The 13,907-nt window shown below is 36.3% G+C and overlaps 2 protein-coding genes across 6 annotated transcripts; both read left to right on the top strand.

Moving 5' to 3' along the window:
• The first annotated feature begins 22 nt into the window (after nucleotides 1-22).
• Nucleotides 23-1,783, top strand: LOC123876770. The gene is made up of 2 exons (XM_045923132.1): nucleotides 23-755; nucleotides 1,358-1,783. Exons 1-2 carry the CDS (start codon nucleotides 23-25, stop codon nucleotides 1,663-1,665), a joined length of 1,041 nt encoding a protein of 346 aa, XP_045779088.1. The 3' UTR covers nucleotides 1,666-1,783.
• A 1,151-nt stretch (nucleotides 1,784-2,934) lies between these two features.
• Nucleotides 2,935-13,488, top strand: LOC123876738 (sequestosome-1-like). 5 transcript variants are annotated; one of them, XM_045923088.1, is made up of 9 exons: nucleotides 2,935-3,091; nucleotides 3,563-3,745; nucleotides 4,413-4,580; nucleotides 5,083-5,255; nucleotides 5,645-5,803; nucleotides 6,809-7,565; nucleotides 7,907-8,026; nucleotides 9,840-9,986; nucleotides 12,459-13,488. In XM_045923088.1, exons 2-9 carry the CDS (start codon nucleotides 3,571-3,573, stop codon nucleotides 12,602-12,604), a joined length of 1,845 nt encoding a protein of 614 aa, XP_045779044.1. In that variant the 5' UTR covers nucleotides 2,935-3,091; nucleotides 3,563-3,570; the 3' UTR covers nucleotides 12,605-13,488. The 5 variants fall into 5 exon arrangements, with proteins under 5 accessions (XP_045779044.1, XP_045779048.1, XP_045779058.1 ...); XM_045923092.1 differs by having other exon boundaries at nucleotides 2,935-3,095; XM_045923102.1 differs by lacking the exon at nucleotides 2,935-3,091 and adding an exon at nucleotides 3,102-3,259 and having other exon boundaries at nucleotides 9,855-9,986.
• Nucleotides 13,489-13,907: the final 419 nt, after the last annotated feature.

The following is a 13,907-nucleotide window of genomic DNA, read 5'->3' as shown; positions in this document are numbered from 1 at the left end:
ACAACAATTATAATTAATTAACATGGATCTTAAAGGCTCACTAGTTGATAATAACCTAAGAATTTATCCATCAGATAAGCTCATTGAATTTGTAAAAACAATAACACCTTCAGACCAAATACCTCACAATATCTTGCAAATAATAAAAACAGATTCTAAAAGTACATATAAGAGTTACAAACTGCAGGATTTCAATCCGGTGCAGTTAAATAGTTCTGAGATAGAAAATTTAAAAAAGTTGAGAGATAGTTTTGATGAAATTCATAAGGATAAGTCGATTGAAAATGAAGAAAATTATGGAGACATTGAATTTGAGAGTAAAAAAACAATGCAAGAAAAAATGGAAATTAAGGAAGGAACTAATGAAAATAAATCAGATAAAAAACTTGATAAAGAATGTGAAAATGAAGATGGTAAAACTGATGGCCAAAAATCATCAAAAGGAGGTCTTAATAGCGATGATATTGAATCAGTAGACACTGGAGTATTCCTTGTGACATCGGACATAGACTGGTTATATGTGCATATCAAAACTAGGAAATCAAATGGTGAAAAAGACATTCCCTATTTACACACACTTCTTGAAGGTGCTTCTATTGAAATGCCAGAAAATGAAACTATAAAAAGGAATGCTATTCTAGAAGCGAGGTGTATTAAATTGAGATCCCAGCAAGAAGCTCGTGAATATAGAAAAATGACAAAAAGTGTTGACAATGTTAGAATGAGATTTCCTGAAGACAGTATTTCATATCAAAGTATGTATAACTGCCTGGAGATTATGTTTGTAATGTTGCTTGTTCTAAAAACGCAGTAAATAGTCATTTGAGTGTACTTTCAATAGCATGTGCACTTTGATCAAAAAATTTCATTAACTAGATGTATGGTTCCAATCGTGCCAGAACAGTCCTGACTTTGTATTTGCGTTTTTAAAAATCCTGTGGGAATTTTCTAGGATATAAAGTCCCTGGAATACAAGCTATCTCTGTACCAAACGTCAAAATGATTTTGCAGCCTATCCTTTTAATGGATTTTGACATTAAAAGGATACGTTTGTTGTATTAGTATGGTTTAAAAGACAGTAATGTAAATCATGGCCAAATTTGTAAATCCAATAAAAATCTGCAGTCCTAGGAAATAATGTAAAAAAAATATTGCAAAAGTCATACCAATATGGATCCAATAAACTGTGTGAAACAAAATGATCCAAGATCATATTATTTTGTGAGCCACATCTCCTAATTCTTTTAATAATCTCAGCCCTGTGAGTTGCCACATACAACAGATAGATAATAGTAAAATCAAAATTTTATATTTTGAATCTTTTTTAGAGTCATAATTTAAAATTATCTATTTTCAGTGAAGCAAATCAATCGTCATCTGATAGCTATTGGGCAGTTCATAATATCAATATTTGCTGGGTTCCTGTTTGGATTCAGAGGAGTTGAATGGATGGTTGGCAATTTAGATTTTGGATTCAGACTACTTTTAGGTGTAATGTGTGCCTTAGTAATAGCGTTGGCAGAAATTTATTTCCTAGCTAAAAAGTTGAATGAAGAGTTATGTGTACCTGAAACTGTCCAACTAGGAGGCCCTGTGAAGTTTGCTGATCAAGACAGTTATAACTACAAAGACAATGAGTCGCGTTCTAAGCCACATCAAGATTAACTTTTTTCAGTTATTGTATACTATAAAATTCTTTTTATATTGTTTAGGTAGATAGATATATTAATGAATTAAATATAGTTTACAAATGTATGTATGCAATAAAATGCAAATGTCAGTATATTCTTGTTTTATTCATCAAATACCTAGACAGTTGGAAAGGCCTCATTGGAAAATAGGGCCTTGAGCGGGTGCATCTCTATGAGCGGGTGGATACCCAATGAAAATTAAATACAACGAACGCAAATCTTGCCTACCATAGTGACCAAATCTCTCATATCGCGTCCCAGTTACTAAGTACCTAAAGGATGTTTGTATGTAAATATAAAAAGAATATTCATTATGACTACCTACATACCTAATCGAAGATGACTACATACCGTTGGTATTTCTCATAGAGTTAGCTTATTGATAGGTAGGTACACATCACAACTTGGATGAAATATCCAACGTAGTGATTACCTACATACTCTTTGGAAATATCTCTTTATCCATTATAAAAATACCTACTCGGCCTAATTAATGTTTTTAAATTTGCCGCCATTTCTCAATAATCTTTATGAATACTACCACAGAGTATATTGTCTATTGCCACCGACTTATTTGTGGAGTGGTGAAAAGTGGAACCTTCGCCGTCTTAGAACGTCATTGTCATTAGCATGGGCGTAATTAAATTTACCGACGCGGTTTTTTGACCACAGTGGTAGGTAGAAAGACAATGATCTAATAGGCCAAATATACGGTCGGAACCAACCTATGAGACAACAAATTTTCCTAGTGGAACCAACCACCAATAGAGGACAGAGGTCACCTTGGTTGAAATTTAATCGTGTATTTTTAGTTGGTCAACTGAATGACCTTGATCGTGGGCACATAATATCCCTTCCTAACAAGGGCATAGATGATGTTATTGAGTTGAGTTACGATCGTGTGGACACTTGTTTGTCCGTTCAGCTGCCCATCCACCACCACGGTAGGTTGTCTTTGTTTTTCTTCCTCAATAAACTTCAAAGATTAGGTGCCATATTAATTCGAAATATAGCGTAGTATAGCGCACTGACAAGTTGATCCAATCTAACAAATCCAATTTGGTTGATTCATCCAAGGTGGATCCATCTCTGTTGGTGGTTGGTAATCAGTCTATGTTGGTAACCGATCGTGTATATCAGCCTTTAGTAATGCCACAGTAATGCCAACATACATGACAGCTGTCACAGAAAAATTGACATTTGATTAGACAGTCGATTCGTGGTCTGTGTTGACAGCTGTCTACGGTTGACACTTGACAGTCACCAGTCACCCAGCTGCAAAAAATAAAAATATCGTAAATCGTGGTGATTTGTTTTTGCAGCCATACTGCTTACTAGTGCAAATTATTTCGCCATATTAAGTTGATGTTACTAGCTTCTACAACATTCGACACCGGTCGGTAAGTGATGATTCATTTTGTTTTCAAACTGTATAAAACCTTGGACGCTGCGCAATAACATCATTCGTGTCAAAACTTCGAGCATACGTGAGTGTTGATTCGCGAGTGCATTTCGTGATAGTATTAACGTGATACAGTAATAAGCACAAAGTACAAGAAAGTCTGCAGGTAGATAAATAGAATATTTCTGTGTTTTGTTGTAATTGAAATAGTTTCGCTTTATAAATGAATATGCTATGTAATCATATAGACTGATATCCGACCGAATATTCTATCAACATTTTGTGAGATGCTGAGATGCTTTGTTTTTTATCATTTCGTCCGTAGAGAGATGGCTCCATCTAGGATTTCGTCATATTTCTGTAGTACAAAATGGCTCCCAAGCGAAAGGAAAACCTTTGTATTTATGTTTATCCGCCTTTAAAATAGGTTAACTATGTTTTTAATTTAATAATAATTTGTTTTCAACAGCTATAGAGATGGATGTACATATTCAGTATAAAGTTTATGCCATTTGGGGCGACAGCGAAAAGCCTGAAGTCAGAAGATTTATAGTTGACAAGAATTTCAATGGAAGCTATCATTATTTGAATTCAAAGCTTCAGGAGATTTTCCCAATCCTCCAGAAAAGGCATTATACTGTTTCATGGAAAGGTAAATAATTGTTTTTGTATAAAAAAAGTGAATCAATGAAAAATTCATTGATACACATTTTTTAAGTGATTGGTATTAAAAATATCACTACCCATGTTATAAATGTGAAAGCGTGTTTGTTAGTTCCTTTATTGGTTTGTCCTTCAATCACATTGCAACAGAGCAATGGATAGCGTGATTTTCCATGAATATAGTTAAAGACCTGGAGGGTGGCATAGGCTACTTTTTATCCCAGAAAATCAGAGAGTACTGGCTGGATTTTAATAACCTAATGATTTTAACGCAGACAAAGTTGCATGCATCAGCTAGTAAAAAATAAATTTCCTTTATTATAAGTTAAGTAGACTTACACTATTTAAGGTTTCTTTAAATGGTTCTGCTTATATTTTCTGATTTTTTTTTATGTTTTTGGTATGAAAAAACTTGCGAAGAAAAGCTATGAAAAAATTGAAACAGTAAAATATAAATCCAGCAAACTTGATGCTGGTGATACAAGTTTAAAAGCAATGCACTTCGCTGTCAATCTTCTGTAAATAAAATGCTTCATATTACTAAAAAAACTAAACAAAAAACTTGCACCCTAGTTTCATATTTTTAAGTTTATTTTATTTTTTGAATTTCTTTTTTGGTGTTTATTAAAGCATATTTCATTTCATTGCAACTATAGATGAAGAAGGAGATGATGTAATAATAGCTTCGGATGAGGAACTGGTAATCGCTATAAACTCCATGGACATGGAGGATCCTAAAAAGCTGTATGTGACTCTTACGGATAAACAGCCTCAAACAGAACAGGTTGTTTTCAATTTGGTTGATCCAGTACCTGATAGTCAAGGTAAGATTTAAAAAAAAAACTTGAGTGCAAGTTGGACTTGCACAAGGGTTCTGTAATCTGTACCATGGTACAAAATATTATATACCTAACAATTTTATGTAAAACACTGCAAGTTAATGTAATTTAGTAAATTAATTTTTTCATGAACACATTAAATTTTTAAGTTTTTTTTTGTTATGTAACCACAAATTCACAGTATTTCGATATTTTCCTTTACTTGTGCTATAAGACGTACCTACCTGCCAAATTACATCATTCTAGGTCAACGGGACGTACCTTATAGGTTTTCTTGACAAATACGACAGACTACCAGATGGACAGACAGACTGACGGGTAACTAAGTGATCCTAAGGGAATCTTTTTTCCTTTTAGGTATGGAACCTTAAAAATTGATTAAAACATTTTCTGTTCATCCATAGTTCATAATAGGAGGTCAATATCTTAACCATAGGCTACCACCAAACTACTATTTTTGTGGGAATAAAAGTAATTATATTTTTAGCTGCACCTGGCTCAGCTCACTTGGGTGTGGTTTGCGATGGCTGTGATGGCCCAGTGGTGGGGTTCCGTTACAAATGCACCTCATGTAATGATTTCGATCTGTGCTTCAATTGTGAGAGCCAAGGCCTCCACCCAGAACATTGCATGCTGCGCATTCCAGTGCCTAGCTTGCCGGTAAGTTCACCATTTTAATAAAAAACCTTGTATTATTATGTTTATGTGTCCATTTGTGTAGGTTGTGTGTTTATTTTGTTCTGATATTGTATTTTTCGTTAGTGATGTAATGTGGGTATCCCAGAGTACGAGTTATAAGTTCATTCAGGATTGGTTTAGTTCAGCCTAACATATGAATTCCGAATGTTAATAAAGATGTTGAATTAGAAGCGTATAGTAATAATAAAGTTTCTTTATTAAGGTAAAAACCAAAAAAATATACACAAATAAAATAAATTTAATATTTTTTTAAATCAAAATTCGAAATTGCACATTGAAGGTGTGCAGAGCTATTTTCTATTTGCATCTCGATACATCAACATCCCATGTGCTATCATTGGACTACGCAGGTTCTGGCCTGCCACCTGGAGGATGCTGTTACCAGAGCTGTGCAATTTCTCCCAGAAGGAAGATATATGCTTCCTGATAACAGCAAAGAAATCGGGCATTCCCGCCTCGGCGAACATGCTCGACGCACTGCAGTATCTGGGAAACTTCATAAGGATGCGGTATGCATCATTATATTGGACCCTTATCGTGCTAAAGGAAACCCTCTTGTATCGGTACCATAACTGACAGTTATAGAAACACTGGCAGTAAGCCCTGAAGAGGGTGCCCTTAACTTCTTTACTGCATTTAGCAAATCTGCGCGCGAGCATGTTACACCGAACCGACAATGCCCGCCTTTCTCGCTCCATGTCAAGATCGTCCTTACGATCGTCAGTGACGATGTGGCCAAGATATTTGAACTGCGTAGCGACCCGAACCGCGGTCAGGTCCAAAAAAACCTTCGGGAACTCTCTCTGGAGCCTTCCCTGCTTTAAAAATCACCATTTCAGTCTTTAAGACATTGTACTTCAGTCCGTGAGACTTAGCATAATTCTCACAGACTGACAGTTACTTTCTGAGACCTTTGACAGACGGGCTACGAAGCACCATGTCATCGGCATATAAGACCTACCTATTTTATCTGCCCATACTTTGTTTTCACTTTTTAGGTATCTTTCTTTTTTGCCCAGGTGCAAGGGAAGACGTTTACCATATATTGACGGAATGTATCCGAAGTGAAGTGCTGGACCGGACGTTGGGACACGTCAATATTATTTTGACAAACCCAACGTCCGATGCAGCAAAAGATCTGTACAGGATGGTCCGTAAAAATTTAAGACATAGAGTTAATAGATAATAAATAGTATGTAGATATAGTTTTAAGTGTTAGAATAAAATTAGTTAGAATAATGTTAGTTAGTGTTAGAATAGAATAATAGGGACCTACCAGAGCCACATGGTCACACTAGTGACCCAGCTCTCTAAATGAGAAAAAACAACAACAGGTATCTTTCTTTGTACTTTCTACTTTTTAACATAGCATTACGTTTAGATTATTGTGTCATACAATATTAATTCATTCATAAGAATTTGATTTTCAAATTGGTGGAACAACCTTTACAGGCTGCAAGTCTGAAAAGTAGACCTATTTCAAATAAAACCTATTTGTACTTGTATCCCAACAGTCTGCCGTCATAAAGAATGCAACCAAGCGTTACCGCCATTTCTTGAAGACGGTTGCCACTTCGTTCGATGAAGAGCACTGTAAGAAACAGCGTCGCGAACGCAGCGGGGAGCGAAGACGTCGTGACCACGGACATCATCACCGCCACCACAGCGGAGACGGTGACCACCACCACCGCAGGCCACGCACCAGCTGGCTCGAAACATTCGCCAACTATATGAACGAATTCGCCAATCTAGCAGGAGATGGTCCCATTGAAACTGAGAATGTCCCAAAACAACCCGACTCAACAAACCCCACTCAAGAAAACCCCAAAGACCCTCAAGCTCCCAAGGCAACTAAACCGACCCAAAATCAAATGCCCCATTGCCCTTTCAATATGGAAAATATAGATGTTCAAAACATCCAGAAGCTTTTGAACATGTATATGCCCAAATGTGCCTCCACTCCTAAACCGTCCACTTCCCAGGCTTCTGAAAATCCACAGCCCACACCTGGGCCTGTCAATAATGAAGCCTCACAGTCTGCAACTGTCAATAATGAAGCCTCACAGTCTGTAACTGTCAATAATGAAGCTTCACAGTCTGCAACTGTCAATAATAGCCAAGATGTGGAAATGGCTGAAGCTAATTCAAAGAGCGTAGAGGCTGATAGGGAGAGTGTTACGTCAGAAGCGTCTTCGACTAAAACTGTGGAGTCCAAAAAGGAGGAGTCCCCTGAAAGGGTTGATGGATGGACTGTCATCAATAAAGAGAATGGTAAGTGAAAATTAGGATAGCAAAATTCAATCTATTTTTCCTAGGCAGACTTAAAAGTCATTACATCATGTGCGCATATTGAATATAACAAGTGAAAAGTCGGTTATTCCGTTAGTTTTCTGCAATTTCTTTAGCTAAGAAAAACAGATTATTCTTTAAATTACTTTGATAAAAATTTTTGCTAATGTTTTAAATACAGGTGTATTATTGAGGGAACATCTCTTTGAACCAACTTTAGATCCCATTTTTGGGATCAGGTACCATTTTTACTCTTTTGAAGTCATTTTGTATGGATAGACATGATCTGAGTTTATTGAATCAATTTTTAATATCTTTATCAGATCTAATGGACACTGATGTGAAATTCCAAATTGGCTTCAACCTTCCAGAGGAATTCCAGGAACGTGTGACCATTTCCCAGGGACAAAACCTCTACCCACCACTTAATACTGGCACAGCCGGTAAGTTGATAATACCTAAAATTAATTAAATAAAAAACTTTTTCTCTTTAAAGTTTTAAGTCTATTCACCAGGAAGTTAGTTTAAAATATAATGCAATTTTTTTACAGAACAGACAAACAGACTGACAAGAAAGGGTTACCTACGTAATTAAAGTTGCTTTGTCATCCAGTTCCAGCTATGTTTACAAATCTTTAGGTCATTAGTATGTTAGTTTAAAATCAATTGCAAAATTTGTAACTAACAGACATACGCACAAACAGACAGACAATACAGTGAGTTAATATGCATTATCATAAATGATCTCTTTTTATGCAATCCTTAGCTCATCGGAAAGTTAGTTAAAAATAATTTTATTTAATTAAAATTTTAAAAGAAATAGCTATGAAATGAATAGATGCTTTCGGGTCATCCATCCCTAAACTACGTTTCCTTGCGTATACCTAATTTATACAGTAACATGTTTTATATCAGGTATTCAAATAGAGCCTGCTTATTATTTGAAAGGAATTTGGTAGACACAGCAACTTTTTGATAACAGGTTAAGGAGAAACAAGTGGTTCATGTTTAGTTCGATTATTCCTTATCAACATCTCTCTATCTATATAGACTAGTATAGACTGGTAACGGGCGGCCATATTTTTATAACAATTTTACTGCTAAAATATTTAAATTTCAGACAGAATCAGTACCTAATCATTTGTTTCTGTTTTTAGTTAAAAGTTTTTTTTCTATATTATTAGTTACTATTACTAGCGACCCGCCCTGGCTTTCCACGAGTGTTTAGAGTTACAAATTAACACAAAACAATATTAAACTATATGTATAAATCTTCCTCTCGAATCACTCTATCTATACGTATCGTAGACGTAGCGCTTACCATTGCGTTGTACTTGTAATGTATGAAACATGGCACACCGCTTGCGTAAAGCGTGGACGTTTGCGTAACCCGGTGTGTTAGGAATTTACGCGCGTCACTAAGCATGTGTCAAGTGTACACAATTGGTGTGAATCGGCCTTAAAAGATCTAAGCGTACATACAACGGGAAGTGACTTTGTAGAGATAAAAAGTTTAGGTAAAATAAAATGTCACAATGTTTCACAACATTGTCACCCTACATAAAGTATACTGACTCATCTTTACATTACGCGGATTCATTAAATATTTTAAATGTAAGCAAAAGGGAAGTTTCAATAACTGGCCCACGTGTTATTTCATAAGGTAGGGAAATGGCCTTTAAGTCGCTGTTTACCTTGATTTTTAAATCGTTTCGTCAGCGTTCAGGTTTCGTTATTTTGTTTTCGTTCTGTCGACTTATATTAACATAGGTACAACTACTACTTATACACTACGCTTTGCCTAGTTACTTGTAGGTTTTCTAAAATATTCATTTTAAGGCCCCATATATCTAGTACATGCTACATCGTTCACTTGGTTTTTCTGTGGAATAGATATTTTCTCAACTAAAAGCAACCTTTCAAGGCATTCCGAAAAAAGTACTTTTAAAAGTTTATTTGAATAAAATTATTTCTATTCTAATCTTCAGTAAGTCAGTAGGTACAACTTTAAAACCATAGCGATCTCTGTGACTTTCATTTCGCCATAATCGGTTAGCAATTTTGATGTCTACGTCATACTTAATAACTATCTGCATGCCGAATTTCAGCCCGATCCGACCAGTACTTTGAGGTGTGCCTTGATAGATCAGCCAGTCAGCCAATCACCTTTTCCTTTTATGTTTAGATACATATCGTCATTGTGTGTTCATTGTGCGTTACGTCATTCATCACCATTGATAAACGTTTAATATTTAGTGTTGAATCCCAAAGAGGCGGAACGTCCGACAGTGTGTGAGCCACCCAAGCCAGCTCCAACTCAGGCTTCAGCCAACGCTGCTCCGCCTACTGCGCCTCAGCAGGAGCCTCAGAAACCAACACCACCGAAGAAACCCCATCATCCATGTAAGTATCCATTATTAGTGGTTTTTCCTAAATCTTTAAGGAGATTTTTCTTTCGGAACATGTCACATCTACTTTTATTAAATTACATACTTTCGTAAGGCCCAGAGCCCTAGCCTCATCTGACAGAGGTTGGGATAAGGCGCCGTTACAGCCGCCAATCTGGCGAAGCATGGGCAATTGTGTAAATCTCTCTGCCTCGTTACGAACACATTCCACTAATAAGTAACCAAAAGCTTAATTTGCTATAATCCGCTAAACCAAACAAATCTGTATGGTGTGACATGTACCGCCAGCCCTCCTACTGATAAACATGCAGGAAAAGCCAGCCATCAAGCAAGCCATACGTGCCACCACCACACAAATCCCAAAACCACTCGACGCTCGTTTCGCCCCGACACCGGAGCATCTTCAGGAGATGTAGACTTTACAATGCGTAATTGCAAAATGTAAAATTAATAAGTGGTGTACATCCTCATGTTATTATTAGTGTTCCATACTCATGAAAGGGTCCCAAGGTGTTGTAATGGCGACCTTGCGTCCTCAAACGGTTACCGTTACTAAACTTTTAACGTTAAACTACCAATCTTTGGTAACGCTACAAAAAAGACCAGTAATTTGGTCCCTGTTCGCACCGGAAAGTGCAGCGATGGTAGACCGCCACATTAGGTGGACAGACGACCTCAAAATATGTCACAGCAAGCCGCTGGATATAGGCGCCCAGCGGCGCGTACAAGAGACCTATGACATATCGCCCATTAAAGGATCAAACCGAGAGTTCCCTCACTCTAATTCATTCTGACAGAGCTCACTTCTAAGCCTAGAAGTTCGTCTAAACTCAAAACAAGCCGTATTGCTTTATCTATGTAGATGAACACGCCAACGGAAATAGAACAGCTTTATCGTCTGTAAATAAGTATCTAGATTTCTAGAACATTGATAACATTAACGATAATAACCTATAGTGAGCACGTATTGTTCCATATCGGTTTTATAAGTCCATTGGTCATATTATTATGAATCACTTGAATCAGTATTCATGAGGGTTATAATACAGCTAAGTACTTAGTAGGTATATTTATAATTTTATGGACCAAAATGTATGATGTAGAGTGACTTGATTTTTTTTGTCAACTAATGCTATTCGTAAGGCGCAAACAAAGTGTGAAGAACAAAAAAAAACATAAAAAAAATTAAGTAGGCGTCGTTTGTCGTATAATAACGCGATTAAACGTGACTATGCTTCTCAAGTTCGTTCAATTTTTTGGGTTCCGTGGTAAAACAAGCAACAAAAAAATAAATAGTGACTTGTTATGACACAATAATGTGCTATTCAGCTCGCAGGGCGTTGCGACCTCAAAAACACTTCTCTTTCTATGGTGTACCTAAACTTATCTCTTTCTTTCATAAGAGATAGTTACGCGAGAGCAATCGAAGGTGTGCGTCGCCATTGGTATATTTCTAGAGTCACGTGACGAAGTGAGCCCAGCCTGATAACTCTGTTTTTAACACTGAATGATAGCCACTGAGCTTATTTGACATTGGTTGCTTTTACATTGCTGCTTTACTAAGTGTAATTAAAATATTTTTTGTACAAAACCTTCAATGGATTAAAAGTAATTGTCAAATAAATGTACAAGTGTAAATTAAAAATTTATAACACCCCCGACGATCCAAAGTATTTGAGTTTTCCAAAACATCATTTTCAAATAAATAATTATGTATTTAGGCAATGTCCATCTTGACAGCTTGACATTTGTCTATTGACATATAATATTATGAACCTAACGGTTATCTAACCTTCTTTTCTACAAGAAAACTAGAAAAGAGCTGATAACTCTTAAACGGCTGAACCAATTTTTTTAGATTATAGCTAAGAACACTCTCGATCAAGCCACCTTTCAAAGAAAAAAAACTAAATTAAAATCGGTTCATTCGTTTAGACGCTACGATGCCACAGACAGATACACAGATACACAGACACACAGATACACAGATACACACGTCAAACTTATAACACCCCTCTTTTTGGGTCGGGGGTTAAAAATAAAACCGGGTCACAGCTGAAAATCAGCGTTCTGCATTTAATGTGTTTTAATGCATGTGATGCAGGACATAATGCTGAGCTGTACACCCATTTGGAGTGGTGTCACAGATGAAAATGTACATTTATATGCTTTGTTTTTATCTGTGACACCAACAACAAATAAATGCATTTTCTTTCTTTCCTTTTTCTTAAATGAGCTTGGTGACTATCATTGAGTATATTGAACACTGAGGTCGAGGTCTATACAACTCACTTTGACTTTGCTTAGACTTAAGTTTCAGTTAAAACGAGAAAAATCTATGCCAGTGGTATAACGCTGTCTCGTTTTAACAGTGTCTTAAGTCCGAGCAAAGTCAAAGTACGCTCTGTAGATCTCAGCCTAAGATCACTCACGACATACACTAAAACCGACTCTTTACCATTTCCAGTGGCTCACATCGACGCAGCGATTGACCACATGCTGACAATGGGATTCACCAACGAGGGCGGCTGGCTCACCCAACTCCTCGAGAGCAAGGACGGGAACATTGCTGCTGTGTTGGACCTTCTGACTCCGGTCAACCCTAAGAAGTAGACTAGAGGAAGAAATATGCATACATTTTGACAACGCACTCGCCATACTATTTGCTCTGTTTCAACTGTCATGTCAAAACTACAGCAGCTCGATTCCGTAAAACCTGCATCAATCATTATTACAGTCGCAATTAGTTGTTGTTTGGCTTTAATGCTATTCTTGTTGCAATAATAGATTATAGCCAATAGTGAGCGAGCGTCAACCAATCAGAGGTGATTGCGATCGTGATATTGTAGCTATCGTTCTACCGTAATCGAGCTGCAGTTTACCTTTAGATTAAGGACGAAAATCGTACTATTGACGTAACAGTTGTCACAGAGCAAATTTGACGAGCGTGTTCTCAAAATACTAAGTCTTAACACCACATAAGCTATTTTTTGGCGGTTTTAACATCTTGATGCTATTCATATTAATCAAAAAACAAGTACAAGTCCAATAGAAATTTTAACTGATGGACGTGGTGTTAGAACTAAGCGACGATATGTTTCAATGCACCTATTTCTTTTTGTATTAATTAATTCTTATAGGCATTGATTTTTTTTAAAATGCCTACTGTATTCATTTTTTCCAAATGTCTCAAAAACTCGAGTAAATCTATAAAATGTGGTCTAGATTTTTCTTGTTTTGTTCTATGTATTGGTTAGTATTGAAAATAGTATCAGCTTTTCAAACTTTTTGATAAGTTCTTTGTAATTTGTGTTATTATGAGTACTAATGTACCCAATTATTATTTGGTGTTGGAGTCCACGGTAATGATATGTAATACGCGCCTATGTAGTCGCCTACTGTTAGATCATTTGATAGTTTTCAATGAGTACCTAAATGTTGTTAAGAAAAACAGTCCATATTTTTATTTATCAATGGACGGGTATAGCCATTTTGTGTGATTAATTGACAAAAATATAGATCTAGGAATATGTTATATTCATGTGCTAATATTATTCAAATTCTTAACTTTGAATAATATTTTATTGAAGTAATAATTTTTAGAGCTGTAGCGAACCGTATGTATTCGTTACTGAGTAACGGGTGCGCCATCTAGTACCGAGTACCGAATCGTTACTCACAAATGCATCTCGTTACTCGCACTTTTCGTCGTATGGCCGTTCCTACACTGTTTCGGTTCACGCAAGTACCGTAGATACGTGTATTGAAATGTTTGCTAACCGTATGTTTTACGCGCAGGCGCGCTAATTTGGTGAATTTAAAAACGTACGCTACAATAACCGATGGTTATTTAGTTTATTGTTAAAATTTTAAAAACGTACGATTCTGTTATAGTATCGTTCAAATAACCATATTA

Source organism: Maniola jurtina, chromosome 2 (genome assembly GCF_905333055.1).
Source record: "Maniola jurtina chromosome 2, ilManJurt1.1, whole genome shotgun sequence".
In the NCBI taxonomy this organism is placed as follows: Eukaryota; Metazoa; Arthropoda; class Insecta; order Lepidoptera; family Nymphalidae; genus Maniola; species Maniola jurtina.
This window is presented reverse-complemented; position numbering and strand designations above follow the sequence as displayed.

What these genes read in the sequence shown, in the direction of transcription:
- LOC123876770 (XM_045923132.1), top strand. Translation starts at nt 23, where the DNA reads ATGGATCTTAAAGGCTCACTAGTTGATAATAACCTAAGAATTTATCCA. An exon ending in AGACAGTATTTCATATCAAA is followed by an intron (nt 756 to 1,357) that starts GTATGTATAACT and finishes ATCTATTTTCAG; the next exon opens with TGAAGCAAATCAATCGTCAT.
- LOC123876738 (XM_045923088.1), top strand. Translation starts at nt 3,571, where the DNA reads ATGGATGTACATATTCAGTATAAAGTTTATGCCATTTGGGGCGACAGC. An exon ending in TTATACTGTTTCATGGAAAG is followed by an intron (nt 3,746 to 4,412) that starts GTAAATAATTGT and finishes TTGCAACTATAG; the next exon opens with ATGAAGAAGGAGATGATGTA. An exon ending in ACTTAATACTGGCACAGCCG is followed by an intron (nt 8,027 to 9,839) that starts GTAAGTTGATAA and finishes TTTAATATTTAG; the next exon opens with TGTTGAATCCCAAAGAGGCG.